General features: G+C 39.8%; 1 protein-coding gene across 2 annotated transcripts in view; it reads left to right on the forward strand.

The window, feature by feature from the left end:
* aff2 (AF4/FMR2 family, member 2) overlaps window positions 1–15,254 on the forward strand; it is a 261,030-nt gene that overhangs the window by 44,320 nt on the left and 201,456 nt on the right. For both annotated transcript variants that reach the window (XM_053631672.1, XM_053631673.1), the window contains exon 2: window positions 14,942–15,062. In XM_053631672.1, the coding sequence (XP_053487647.1) occupies window positions 14,942–15,062 (121 nt within the window). The remainder of the gene's footprint in view (window positions 1–14,941; window positions 15,063–15,254) is intronic.

The following is a 15,254-nucleotide window of genomic DNA, read 5'->3' on the forward strand; positions in this document are numbered from 1 at the left end:
AGACAAGAGCTTTGTCTCATTTTACAGGATCTTTTTTTTTTTTCGGTAATGGTGTCGTGACTTTATACCTGTTTACTTCCACCGCTACAAACGTAAGAGAAGAAAAGAAAGGCGCACTATACAGTGCGAATTACAAATATGACAAAAAGTCTGGGAACAGCTTTTTTTTTTTTTAACATGATAAAGGCTTATGCACTCTGAATACGGATGCATTTTATTTGAACTGAAAACAAAAAGCGCTGTAAGGATAACACTAATCTGAGAAACAAAGCCAGCTTTTTGTGCAATAAAGAGCAGTCATTTCATGACACAGATCCTTGAAAAGGACAAGCTGTTTCTGAAGATCAGTTTGCAGTTAATGGTCTGAAAGTCAGACCGTTGTTGTAGTCTTTGTGCTTGCAACAGGATCTACTGTATCAACTGTTTATATAATAATAATAATAATAATAATAATAATAACCCTTTAATTAATTGTCACGAATGCTTTCAGTGTACGTTGAAAGTAATTTCATTTGTCTATCTAAATATCATAAACAAAAGCTTATTTGTACAATAATTAACCCGGTTGCTGATGTACATCAGTGTAATCCTTTACGAAGTAGTTTTGTGTGAAGCTGCCTTCCTTTAAAAAGGCATTTTTTAGCAGATTAAACCCTGCCTATATTATTTCCTCATTATTGCTATATTGTTAAATTGATCTATTGTTGGTGGGCAGAGCTCTTCTGAACACCAGAGTCTAATTTACTGTGTAATGAATAAATGAATTAAACCATGAAGTGCTTATGAACTACACTGGTGTGTGATTAGTATTAGAGAAATGACTAAAGCTGTTATTAAATATTGCATTAATTATTGTTATTATTATTATTATTATTATTATATATTAAATATATTGCATACGCTGTAATTAAGGATTAAAATAAGACGGCGCATGCTGTTGCAGGAAAATAATCAATGGCGAGGTGGCGTAAAGTGGAGTTACTGTTACTGATCTTGAAGCTGAATAGAAGTGTTTTCCTATAACAGCGTGTGTTTTATTCTGCTTATACTACAGCAGTTTGGCTGTGCTAACAATTCTTTGTTTACGACACATTGTACTTTTTTTTTTATCCATTTGTAGTTAATATTGTGTATGAACGCTGACAAATGTTTTGTTATAGCTTCTACGAACACTTCCTCACCAGCCTCTCTTGATAATAATAAAAGAGAAAAGCCTTAGCTTGGCACGTTACAGAGAAACTGCTGAATACTTATTGTGTTGAAAAAAAAAGTAAAATGACAGCTTTCCCTCTGATTGTTACAAAGTGCTGATGCTGGAGACTCCTTCCAAAAAGTGTTAATTAAATGTTTCTTCAGAGAAAGCATTTCACATCAACAATTTAAAAAAAAAAATGTTTATGCGGAGCTTCAACCATATGAGTTCCTGTGTAAGTTATACTATAGAAATGATAAAGTATTAGAACAAGCTCATTTATATAAACCTTGCAGTCAGAATACTTCTACTGCTACTACAACTTCTACTACTACTACTACTACTTCTACAACTTCTACTTCTACTACAACAACTACTACAACTTCTACTTCTACTACTACTACTACTATTACTACTACAACTTCTACTATTACTACTACTACTACTACTACAACTTCTACTATTACTACTACTACTACTACAGCTTCTACTACTGCTACTACTTCTACTACTACTACTACTACAACTTCTGCTACTACTACAACTACTACTACTACTACAATTTCTACTACTACTACTTGTACTACTACTACTACTATAACTTCTACTACTACTACTACAACTTCTACTACTACTACTGCTACTACAACTTTTACTACTACTACTTCTACTACTACTACTACTACAACTTTTACTACTAATACTATTACTACTACTGCTACTTCTACTACTACTACTACTACAACTTTTATTACTACCACTACTTCTACTACTACTACAACTTCTTCTACTACTTCTACTTCTACTACTACTACAACTTCTACTACTACTACAACTTCTTCTACTACTTCTACTTCTACCACTACTACTACTTCTACTACTACTACTGCTACTACTACTACTACTACAACTACTTCTACTACTAGTAGTAGTTATTGTACTACAACTACTATTACTACTGCTGCTGCTGCTGCTGCTAGTCCTTGTACACCTACTACTACTGCTTCTATTATTACTACTGTTAGTACCGCTATTAAAGAAAGCACCTTCAAGAATTAAACAGTATAACATATTGTAATATCTATCAAAATCATCTCTGTACATTTTAATTTATTTAATTTGTAATGTAAAATGTGGTACATGATAAGTTTTTGACAAAAATTGTGATTGTCTACCCAGTGTTATTTTACATACCGCTTAGATTGCTCCGTGTGAGATTTCTCCATGCTGGTCACCCTCTACATACTGTATAATTGTTATGTCTATCGACATTACGGTCTAACTTGTGTTCATTAAATAATTGGATCAATATTGTAAAGTGAAGTTTCACTTCAAAGTCTATACGATGATTAAATATTCTTCTTCATGCCAAGCCAAGACAGAAATTTAATTACACATGCTTGATGATGATCCCTGAAGTTCATCTTATTATGTGCACTTACATTTGTGCATTTTATTTTTGGCTATATGAAAGCCAATATAATTTCTATATTGAAGCGAAAGATCCATGCTTTTATTTCTGTAGGCTAGACCGCAGAGTTGGAGATCAAAGAAGAGTGTTGTATTCAACTCAGATAACCCTGACCACTATTTTACACACTGCTTTCCACTACATTCTTCTCTAAGGACAAGCGATAGAGTCCACTTACTTAAGGTGTCATTGTGGACAGCAATTGTGTTGTGTTGTAAATAGGGGTTACAATTTTCTTTTCACCTAGCAGGTAGATTACACAATCATACAATACATTTCTTTAAAACTAGATGAAGATGTAGCACCAGTGTCATCAGTATAATCAGATGGTTTTATTTTATTTTACTGTATTTTTTTTTTCTTTAATTCCTTCAGTGCCATTTCCCCCAGTACAAAATGTATTTTCCCCCCTACACTGGAACATTATTTATTTATTTATTTATTTATTTATTTTTGGTATTAAACATTTCTTTTCATATTGTGGTTATATATGTATATATTTTTTCATGTTCACTTTTTCATATGCGTTTTTTTTCATATCTTTAGTTATCTTTTTTCCATATCCATTTTTTTAAAAAATATATTGGAATTTATTTTTTTCATTCCACTTTTTGAAAGATTTTTTTCATATCCCCTTAAACTTTTTTTTTTTTTTTTTCACATCCACCATTTTCTTTTTTTGTTTTTTTAATCTGCTGCAGTGGACTTGGTTGTTTTTTTTGTTTGTTTGTTTTTTGTTTTTTAATAGTCGCAACATGGCTATAACTTTTCTACTTCTATTTGTATTCTTTTATATAATGTAACCAGAAAATCTGTGAATCATGTGACGTACATTACAATGGACGCAAAGCCTGAAAGGGTTCAAATATATTTAAATTTTACTTTAGATGCTGTTGTAAAGACTTCTTATATAGGATGCAAATATTGCCTGGTTTTACATAGTTTTGATATTCTACATTATGTATTGTTTAGGAACCTCGACATATTTAAGTTATTAGACATAATCATTAAGGCAAACCCACAAAACTGACAAGACCTGCTTCATAATTTTGGTCATATGAAAGACCCAATCCACCGTAGACCCTGTTAGTAAATCAGCTTGCGTGTTGTTTGCAGGTGTTATCAAGTTTGCACGTGTTTTTACACACGCTAAGCTTCAGTAAATCAGGGCCTCAGTGTTTGATGTGTTAGCATGTGTGAGATGTAACGTAGGTCCGGGCAGACGTGTGCTGTGCGGCTCATGAGGTCATCGTGGTTGTCTAGAGCTGACTAAAACGGCACTTTTTCAGCTGCTCTGCCAGTTTATTTACATATGGAACTGTAGCGTTCATGTCAGGTTAATGCGGGTGAACGCCACGTCCTGCACAACAGACAACTGCGCAGTTAGCGAAGGCATACGGTGCCAGGAATAAGTCGTACTAGATTTCTCACAGTGGTGTATAATACACATACATATATACACAGTTGTCAGTCCATCTGTTTTGTCAGGCTGTCAGTAATGTTACTGTATACTCTAGAGCCATTGGCAAAAGATTGTTATTTAGAAAATTAAGATGTTTGGTGCTGAGTGGAAATGTGCGAGTGAGTGAGCCAGGGAGAGAAAAAAAATGTTATGAATCACAAATAGGAAGTTAATCGGCTTGTGTTCACGGACACATACTAGACACGTATCCATCAGCCATGTAAAACGCTTGTGGGTGTGCTGTTATAGGAAAATAATCAATGTCGGTGTGGAGTGAGGGTGGGGTGGCCCGGCGCAAAGCGGAGATACTGTTTCTCCTCCGAAGTCGATTATTTTTGTCTTGAAATGTTTGATCGCTCAGCAATTTGTCAACGATTACATTTAATTATTAATTAAAGAATGTACTTTTTTATCCTTTTATAGTTGCATGTAATGTTATGGAACATCTCCGAGACAAGTTTGTTCACGTACTTTCATTATAACAGCTATAAGTCACTCCTTCACCATCTTCTAAAAAAAAAAAATAAATAAATAAAACATGCAGCTTTTCATGTTTCTAAGAAACCGGAAATTCTGTCTTCGTGAAGATTTTCTTGTGGCAGAAAATGTGCTTACTTTCATAAATTGTTGACTGGAGTCTCTTCCATCCATCCATCCATCCATCCATCCATTTTGTGTTCCGGGAACCTGGGGCACAAGACAGGGCACGTAATCGTACACATTCTCACACCCATTCACACACTACAGATAATTTGGAAATGCCAATCAGCCTACAGTTCATGTTTTTGGACTGGGGGAGGAAACAAGAGTACCCAGAGGAAACCCCCAAAATATGGGGGTATACTCTACGTATACAAACGTGCTATAGAAAACTAATCAACACCTTGTGACTCATCAGATTCAAGACGTCAACAGTGCTGAGGTATAAATCTTTATTATGTGGTATTAATACATGTGAATGGATGAACTGGCTCCTTTTAGCCGACATTTGACAGCCGACATATATACGCTGCTAACATAGTGACTAAAGATTCATTTTTATCATACTTTGATGTTCTACAGGATATTGTTCTAAAAAAACAAACAACGAAAGCTGTCCTGTCATGCGTTTCGCAGTCTATCAGGGACATTTTTATCACTATTCGAACTTGAACAGCGTGCGATTCAAGAAAAGCCGGTAATAATTAACTGGGGTCATGTTCCAGCTGCGCTACTTTGAAATCGTTGGCCAGTTAAAAGCCTTTCGGGCTGAGAATAAGGCCGAGGCGCTTTTGTTCGAGGATTGGACGTCACTGGAAAAAGCAACAGGAACATCACAGTCAATGCCAAAGAAATCCTACTGATGGGAAATGTGGTGTGAAAATAGTTCAGAGAAATTGAATATGAAAGTCGTATTAATTATGCTTTTTCCATGGTTTCATTAAGGCCAGTGTATTGATCAGAACTCAGTATTAAACAGTATTCAATTAAATCCTGTAATTCCGTACTACTTTCTGTACGGCATTGATTTTTGAAGTCTTTAGTCAGGTCAAGTCAAGTACCTTTTATTGTTATTTCCACCACATACAGCTGGTACAGTACACAGTGAAACAAAACAACGTTTCTCCAGGACCATAGTGCTATATAAAACAACACATTAACCAGAACTAAATAAGACCTACACATTCTACATAAAGTGCACGTACAAACATGTGCAAGCAACACAAGGCAATACAGTAGTACTAAAACAGGACAATAGGCACAGTAAGTGACTCTGACTACGTTTACACGGACAGCAGTAATCTAATTATTGACCTTATTCTGAGTAATACAATACTGTGATTAAGGCGTTTACATGAGTCGCTTTTAGAATATTCCTTTCATGTTCCTGTTTTACATGTTATAAAACATAGATTAATGGCACACGTCGTTACGTCCCCACGCCACGCCGTCTGATGTCCCTCCAGAATTTCACATATCGACAGTTTGTCTTCGTTATGGGACCGTATACAGTTTTGGGTGTTTGATTTTTCATTTTTACGAACGCTTCAAGTGCGGTTAATTGTTTGTCATGCTGTACATGCTAATAGACGACTTCTTGAAGACGTGGGCTGCGTCCCAAACTGTGTACTTATCTACTATATAGTAGCTGAAATACATGTATTTCGCCTACTATATAGTAGGCAAGAACGTGGTTTGGGACGCAGCCGTGCTCTCTTGTTCGCCGTAAAACGGTTGAGTGCTGCCGTGTGCGTACGTGTCCTGTGCGGTGAAAACTCACACATGACGTTAATAGTGTGATTAAGGTGTTTACATGTCTGTAATACACGTCGATAATGCGACTAAACCAGGAGTACTTCACATGTCTTAATTTGATTTGTGTTTACTTCGAGAATGACTTTAATCGGATTAAGGTAATAAAAATTGCTGTTTACATGCTAGTTTCTTAATCAGAGTATTGTCTTAATCGGGTTAATATTGGATTATTGTTGTCCATGTAAACGTACTGACTGTAGCACCGACTAGTACACAGTTCTAGTGTGGAAGTGTCCGATATAACAGGTAGTGCAAAAGAATAACTATATAACAATAAAAAACGCTGTGAATATAAACATAACATACTATGACAGTATTTAGCAGATTAGCTTATAGCATATGTGGACATAGCAGTTATTGCTGTAGTAGCCAGGTAAAGTGTGTAATAGTGACAAGAAATTAAACAATATTTTTTATAAGTACAGTAGCAGCAAAAGTACAGGTAGTCAGTACAGAAATTGCAAGGAGAGTGGGATGGTGTTCAGTTCAGTATGAGTGTGTGTGTGTGTGAGAGAGAGTCCAGTCTCTGAGTATTGAGGAGTCTGTTGGCTTGGGGGAGGAAGCTGTTAGACAGTCTGGGCATGAGGGCCCGAATGCTTCAGTACCTTTGTCCAGATGGCAGGAGGGTGAAGAGTGTGTGTGAGGGGTGTGTGGGGTCATGCACAATGCTGGTGGCTGTGCGGATGCAGCGTGTGTGTAAATGTCTATGATAGAGGGAAGAGAGACCCCAGTGATCTTCTCAGCTGTCCTCACTATCCGCTTCAGGGTCTTGCGATCCGATGAAGTGTAATATCCGAACCACACAGTGAAGCAGCTGCTCAGGATGCTCTCAATAGTTCCTCTGTAGAATGTGGTGAGGATGAGGGGTGGGAGGTGGGCTTTCTTCAGCCTTCTCAGAATGTAGAGACGCTGCTGGGCCTTCTTGGCTATGGAGCTGGTGTTGAGGGACCAGGTGAGGTTCTCCGTCAGGTGAATACCAAGGAATTTGGTGCTCTTGACAATCTCCACGGAGGAGCCGTCGATATTTGGCGGAGAGTGGTCGCTCCGTGCTCTCCAGAAGTCAACAACCATCTCTTTTGTTTTTTCCACATTCAAAGAAAGATTGTTGGCTCTGCACCATCCGTTAGCACATACTGCACATACTCTCTGTATGCTGACTCGTCGTATTGCTGATGAGTCCCACCACGGTCGTGTCATCGGCAAGCTTGATGTGATTCGAGCTGTGCGTTGCTGCACAGTCATGAGTCAGCAGAGTGAACAGCAGTGGACTGAGCAGACAGCCCTGAGGGGCCTTGGCAGGGTCTTGATGTGTCTCATGACGAGTCTCTAGAAGCACTTCATGATGATGGGTGTGAGTGCAGTGGGACAGTAGTCGTTGAGGCAGGACACTGAAGACTTCTTCGGCACAGGGACAATGGTGCTGGCCTTGAAGCACGTTGGAACGACGATGCTGCTCAGGGAGATGTTGAAGATGTCAGTGAGAACATCCGCCAGCTGGTCTGCACATCCTCTGAGCACTCTGCCAAGAACGTTGTCTGGTCCAGCAACTTTCCGTGGTTTGACTCTGAGTAGAATTTTCCTCACATCAACCATGGTTAGACACAGCACCAGGTCATTGGTAGGAGGGGTGGTCTTCCTCGCCGTCACATCATTTTGCAACCTCAAACTGAGCATAGAAGTTGTTCAGTGCATCTGGAAGGGAGGTATCAGTATCACAGGCGGGTGATGTCCTGTAGTTGCTGATGGCCAGAATGCCCTGCCACATGCATCGCATGTCACCGCTATCCATCACACTATCCGTGAAATGACTGTGGATTTTCTGGACGTGTGCCCGCTTTGCCTCTCCAGTTCAATTTGGCTCCTGCTATTCTTAGGGCTGCCATGTCACCTACCTTGAACGTGGAGTCTCGGGTCCTCAGCAGTGCACACACCTCTGCAGTCATCCACGGCTTCTGGTTGGAGCGTGTGATGATGGTCTTGGAGACAGTGATGTCATCAATGCACTTGCTGATGTAGCTGGTCATTGATGCCACGTATTGGTGGAATCGCTGTCGGTTGCAGCCTCCCTGAACATGTGCCAGTGTGTGCTCAAAACAGTCATGAAGAGCAGAGATGGCTCCTGCTGGCCAGGTTTTCACCTGCTTCAAAAACATTTACTGCTTAGATGAATGATTTTTGTGGAATATTCGTATAGACGTTAGGCAGGCTGTGAAGTGGTGGAAAAAGCTTATCAGTCACATTGGAATAAAGATGTCTCATGTGGAGGTAGTCACCGAACTGCCAACTTCGTCTTCGTTCCACATAATCACCCCCCCTTCTCACTTTCTCTCTCTTTCTCTCTCTCTCTCTGTCACGCTGTCCTCCACCACAACCAAGAACTGCCTTGGCATAATTAGAGGGTAGAGGTTAAAGGCTTTCTGACAGATGATTTGCGTTGTTGAAGAGGCCTAGTGTGAATGGGATTTGATTGAACGGAGGTTTGTGCAACACTGTATTTTACAATTCAGTAAGTACCGGGTGTTTAACATGTGTAGGTGAGTAGCGATTACAAGTCATAAGCGATAAATACACTTACAACTGGCACATCATTTGCATATTGGATTTTAGAGTATAAGTTGTGTATAGAAGTACTTGGTACTACAAAGCCTTTATTTTCATTCCTACGTTCACACCAAGGCACAGTTTAGAATAGCAAGGCCACCTAGTTGGGGGACGTGCGAGGACACCAGAGAAGCTAGAGAAAACCCACACAGACATTCGGACAACAACCTGAGCCCAAGATCAACAGCAGTACAATTATGACATATTAAGTAGCAGTTCAAGACTACATTCTGAGGTGGTTTGTTCAGGTTGGGGTGTAGTCATCCATAGGAGGTGGGGTTAGGATGTATAACAAATGTGGCATATTTGTCACTGTGTCCTAATCTTTAAGTAGATTTCTATTGATTTCTATACTTCAAAAACTTGCCTGGCATCAGCCAATCAACAGGTTGAGATACAGTCGTAAAACTTGTTAAGTATTTTCATCTATGGTTTCTTATTTGCTCTTAGCAAGAACTGGCCAGTAGGGGCGGTCTTTGTGAAGAGTGCTTGGACCCCGCAGATCACTGCTTGCGACTATATTGTATTTAGTATTTATTACCTAATGATGTAAAAATTGGAAGTGACATTTGGTGCTCTTGAACATACATAAAAATGTAATACGATGTAATTATCATATATATAATATCTATCTATCTATCTATCTATCTATCTATATATATATATATATATATATATATATATATATATATATATATATTCTTTAAAAGCTGTACTACAGTAGCCTGTGCTGTTTGTCATTTATGATTTTAGAATGCAGCAGTCTCATCCACCATATGCTAGGGGTTTTGTGTTTTTTTTTTTTTTTTTTTAAATCTCTGCCTGCTAAGATATTCTTCTTAGCAATGTTGACACCTCTGCATAAATTATAGTCATATAACTGGTCTCATTATTCCATAAGCTTGCTTACAAAGTGTGCACCAGGTGTTAAAATAATAGTAATAATATTTTATATTTACTCATTTAAATCAGAGTAATTATTAAACTGTAGCATTATATGTTATTATAAACATGAATATCAGACCTCAATTAGATTATAGTAGTTAACTGTACTAAACAAACTAAATATACCAAACAAACTAAAGTACTATACTAACTAAAGTTCCATGGATTAAAAAAAAAAAAATGTATCATTGTGCCTTGGCCTTACATAAACATGAACTTGTCAGGAAACCAGTATATATGGGGTGTCATGCGACAGAGCTTTCTATATTTAAAAATGAAATTCAAGATAAACAGAAATTGCGTTTCACTGGCTGTTGACTTCGGCAGCAGCTCTGCAATTAAACCATAACTGAGGCGAATTCCTCTCAACGCGAATGTGAAATGTGGCAAACAAAAGACATTAATTTGAACACAGTGGCCATTAAAGCGTAATTGGTGTGCAGCTGCCGAAATATCCGTTTCTGATTACGCCTCACTTAGGTCATTTTCTGATGTCATAAGAAAAATTTCCTTCATCCGTTTGGCTCGTGACCGACCAGAGAGTTTGGCTATTAGATCCGTGTGTGTCTCTGGTGTAAAATCCCTGCATTGTCAGACAGAGATTTTGCCGTGTGCAGACAGTGAGATGATGTCCCGCAGCACGGGGAGGTCTGTTTACTAAATTGGGTCAAAATCTGGAAACGCGCCTGAGCTCCCTCCTGCAATATTCATGGGATGACATTTCAGATATAGTACAGACTCCAGACAGAGTCTCTAATTGGCCCGTGAAGTTAATCACAGAGCGCTTGCATTGTTACTCAAAAGGGCTGTGGAGATAGAAAGGTTTAAAAATGTGTGACGTGTTGTTCGTTAACAAATTTAAAAAAATTTAACGTATGATAAAATTGCTGTGGTATAAGAGGAATAAAACATTTGCTGTTGTAGGAAAATAATCCTATCACACCATCCTGATCTGGGTCATTTTCCTATGACAGCACACTGTGTTGTGTTTTATTCCTTACTGCAATAATATATCAGTGCGTTTCCATCAGAGAACAGGTAGGGGGATGAAAGACGATGAAATACCCAAGCTTCCATTGTGTGTCAGCGATGCAGTCGAGCCGCTGTGAGCTAAAACAAAGGCTTCCTTGAGGAGATGGAGAGGATCCCGGTGGGAGAAGTGGTGTCAGTGGTCAGGGTGGTAACCTGGCACCTGGCAATTACTGCCAGCGGCACTCATTAATCTCAGCGAGAGCCGCTCTGCCCTCTGACAAGACTCTCCTGTCACTTCCCCTCTCTCCCAGAGACAAAACCCAGGCTAATACGGCCATTTATATTACATGCAGGTCCACCTATTTGCCAAGTACCTTGGAGGAAGGCTGGCATTTTGAAATGCTGCTTATTTCCATGTGGGCAATTACATTTACAGCAAGTAGACAGCAGCGAGCATTGGTTTGCACAACAAGGGATACAGATTCCGTTAATATCAGTGTGTAGCGTTCTGATATATATATATATATATATATATATATATATATATATATATATATATATATATATATATATTTGTCTCACACAAGCCATTCTGCCTCTGTTAAATGATCGCCTTGGCTGTTTGAATTCCATTTTTCTTCTAAGGACACCAGTGGAAGACAGAGAGAGTAGTGGCTTCACACACAAAGAACTGAAAAAAAAAAGGAAAGAAGAAAGAGAGAGCTAGCAGCCGCAGTGCTGAGATTTTTTTTTTTTCCCCTTAGGCGACATCTTCACCCCACTCATGCAGACTGGCACCTTCCCGATGAAGGGCCCCTATCGTTCCCCTCAATCAATCCCGTCCCAGAGCTTCCAAATCAAGAACTGCAAGCGGATCTCCACCTCCACTGTCACCGGCTTAATGGGGACGATAAGCAGGTCCATATAATTACAATCCAGCGAAATAATTGTAACAAGAGGCTAAACGATTAGCTGTACTTTTAATTAGCCAGTGCTTCAAATTAATAATTGCTGCTTAAATCTGGAATCAGACCCACTGTTGTGGCGTTCTAATAATGGAAGCACTCGCTTGCACTTATTACATTTTTTCTGTGGGAAGCCTTCTTAGTGGGTGGGTGGTGTGGGGCGTTTAGGTTGGGGGTTGAACAAAAAAGTGATGTAGCGTATAAGAAAGATAGAGAGAGATAGAGAGAGAGAGATTGTCTATTAGGTTATCGTCCAAAAGCAGCGGAGCTCAGCTAAGATTAAATTTATTCAGTTTACCGTGGATATCACTGTTCAGTTCTTGCTTTTTCCATCTGGCTTCAGAAAAAGGTGGGGAAGGAGTTTTGAGTAAGGTGGGTGTTGGGGGAGGGGGGTCATGGTGTTCGAGATGAGGACATATTACACAGCACCATCATCAAGCCTGGCGTCATGCCCCATTATAAAGTAAGCTCTTCCGATGCTGATTTAAGCTGACGACTCGGTTTATTTTAGAAATCTGTTTTTGCAGCATATGGATAAGGGAGGAAAAATCCTCATCCTCATTAAACGTCCATCCCTCGAGGCTTTGCTCAGCTGCCGACTGATCACGCTTAACACATAGTCTGCCTTAGGGTTATCAGGAAACCCTTGCTTTTAACTCATTTGTTGTTGTTGTTGTTGTTGTTGTTGTTTGTTTTTTTTAAAATACATTATCTGTCCTGTTCACAACTGAGTAAAAGATTGTTGTTTTGACCCAGGCCGTGTCTTTTGGTCGTATAGAAGGGGAAAAAAAAAAGACAAAAATGCATGTAATGTATATCTTAAAATCAATAATTAGCACTTTATTATTTAATATATGAATTATTCATTCTTTAGAAGATTTCTAAAAAACTATTCATATGTTGATGGGAACGTAAATGAAAGATAGAGGGTAAGGGAGAGGGGTTTTAAACATAACTGTGTTTCGTGTAGAAAGATCAGTCAGTTTTTGTTTTTTTTTTCAATTAAAATAAAATAATACATAAAATAGAACTAATAATAAATTAACAAACAAATAAAAATAATCTTTCAAACCAGACTGGCCCAGTTTCCTAAATATTAAGATTAAGAGAGAGAGAGAGTGCTAAGTGTGATGCTCGCTCTACCATTTAATCCTGCGTTTTGTGCTGGAATGCTTTTACAAATCTCAGCCTTAACCTTACGGGATCATTAAGGGTTAACTAGCAGGATGCCACCACTCTTTCTTGTCCTGCTTTACATTAACTGGATAATGTAGTGTCGAGGGACTGCATTCTTCTCGAGATAACGCCTCTGACAGCTATAAACGTGATCTATCAGCACGTCAAAATTATCCGTCAGGTGAGCTGACATAAACATGACTGACATCTCGCTGTCATGGCGGCCGGGGACCTGGCGTCAATCTCCTCCCGTATCTCTCTCTCTCGCTCTCTCTCTCTCCCCCCCTCCACTGTTTTTATTCCTTCTTTTATGTCGCTTATTTTTCCTCGACCCTCAGAAGAAGTGGCTGTCACCTCTGGGCTCGCTCTCGTTTTTCTCGGCCAGCTCTATTCCACACCCTTTCTGGAATAATTTGATGATGGATTAGACGCGGCGTAAAAGCCAGGCGACCCCGAGGAGTGGCTCAGGGAATAGCTAGGGCGGATTGAGAACAAACTTATTCCAGGTCTACTTCTCTTGGTCCGATCCATCACTCTCGGAGAAACGAAAACATTTGATAACTGACAAAGGAGTATTGCATTTAAACTCTCTATTAGGTGATATTATTAGTTAATATATGTAAATCGGTTTATACAACCTGAGCTTTGAGTGAGTTTGGGTGAGTATGTGCCTGAGCTTGGTTCGATATCATATCATTTGCAAGGAAAGGTGTAAACTCTAACTGGAACCTTAACTTTATTCTTTGCACATTTACATATTGACCCGAGGCATGTGAATTGTTACCTATTTGCTTTATTGTCATCTTCAGTGGATCTGGTGTATCGTGAGCTTATCCCGGGAACGCTGGGCACGTACCAGGAATACTCTCTGTATGAGCACCGTGCACACTCACATTAACACACTCATTTACACCTGTACACCTAGGAGCAATTTAGAGCAGCCAGTTCTATCTAGCGGCATGTTTTTGGAAGGAGGGGATTGTGGGGGGGTTGTGATAACCCTAACAGACATGGGGCAAACGTGTGAAACTCCATACAGATGGTAACTCGAACCAAGCCAAGACTCGAACGCCCTTGTTTGTGCCCCACGCTGTGTTGCTTTATAATATGCATCATGCTGAAAGCTTCACATCTGTCCGTCCACGTTTCTTAGGTTGAGCGCAGATCCTGAGGTACAGGCGGACACTAATACTAAAGCTGCCAAGTCCTGAGAGACGTCTGTGTTAATTTAGGGCCACAGCGCTGTCTCTGCTGTAGGAATGTAGGCCATTATGCTAATGCTATGGTAATGCCCTGCGGGTTTACCCTGGGGTACTGGACCAGGCACAGTCACCTCCACCTGTGTTTTCTGTTGTTGCTGTCTAATTTAGTGCACCACGTACACGCTTTCTGTCATCAAGCAGTTTGGTCTGTGTGAAAAGGAAAGGAGGAAATTAAAATAGGTTGGGGTTTTTTTCCACAGCGTTGGATGAGTTGGATCTTTTATCACTTTCTGCTTTCACGGTACGGACTTGAGGTGCACTCGGGGGCAGCTGCCACTAGTTAAAATGAGCTTCCTGTAAGAGTAAGTGTGTTGATTGCCTTCTGAGGACCTTTAAATTGAGAGGAACTCTCCCTGAGGCCTGATACCCTCTCACTGTCGATTCCTGCCAGACTGCTGTCCTTTCCTAAGCTTCAATCCGTTTACTTTACAGCGCTCCTTCCGTCTGCTTCACATCAGCTCGGGCTCAGATAAGGGCTTCTCTTGCATCTCGTAAAAGCGACGGCTATTTGCCATTGATTTCTTGCATGCCGACTCAAATCATACTTACCGTCTTTCTCTCTCTCTCTCTCTCTTTCTCCCTCTCTCTGTCTCCCCACAGCCATTATGAGCAGGACCGTTCAGCGCTGAAGAAGAAGGAATGGGAGCGTCGCACACAGGAAGTGCAGCAGGATGAAGATTTGTTCTCCACCGGCTTCAATCTGTTCGGTGAGCCGTACAAGGTAAGAGTTCACCCAGGGGTCCAATCAGCGACTGTGCACTTTCATTTCACACCGCAGCTCTGCAGCAGCTTAAAAAAAAAAGAAAGAAATGAAAGAATCTGGCGTGGTTTAATATGATGGTTCATGCCACTTTATTTGCTGGTTCGCGCTCCTTTGCTTTTTACTTTCATCCCAGTATTCACACCAATGATG

Source organism: Ictalurus furcatus, chromosome 8 (assembly GCF_023375685.1).
Source record: "Ictalurus furcatus strain D&B chromosome 8, Billie_1.0, whole genome shotgun sequence".
In the NCBI taxonomy this organism is placed as follows: Eukaryota; Metazoa; Chordata; class Actinopteri; order Siluriformes; family Ictaluridae; genus Ictalurus; species Ictalurus furcatus.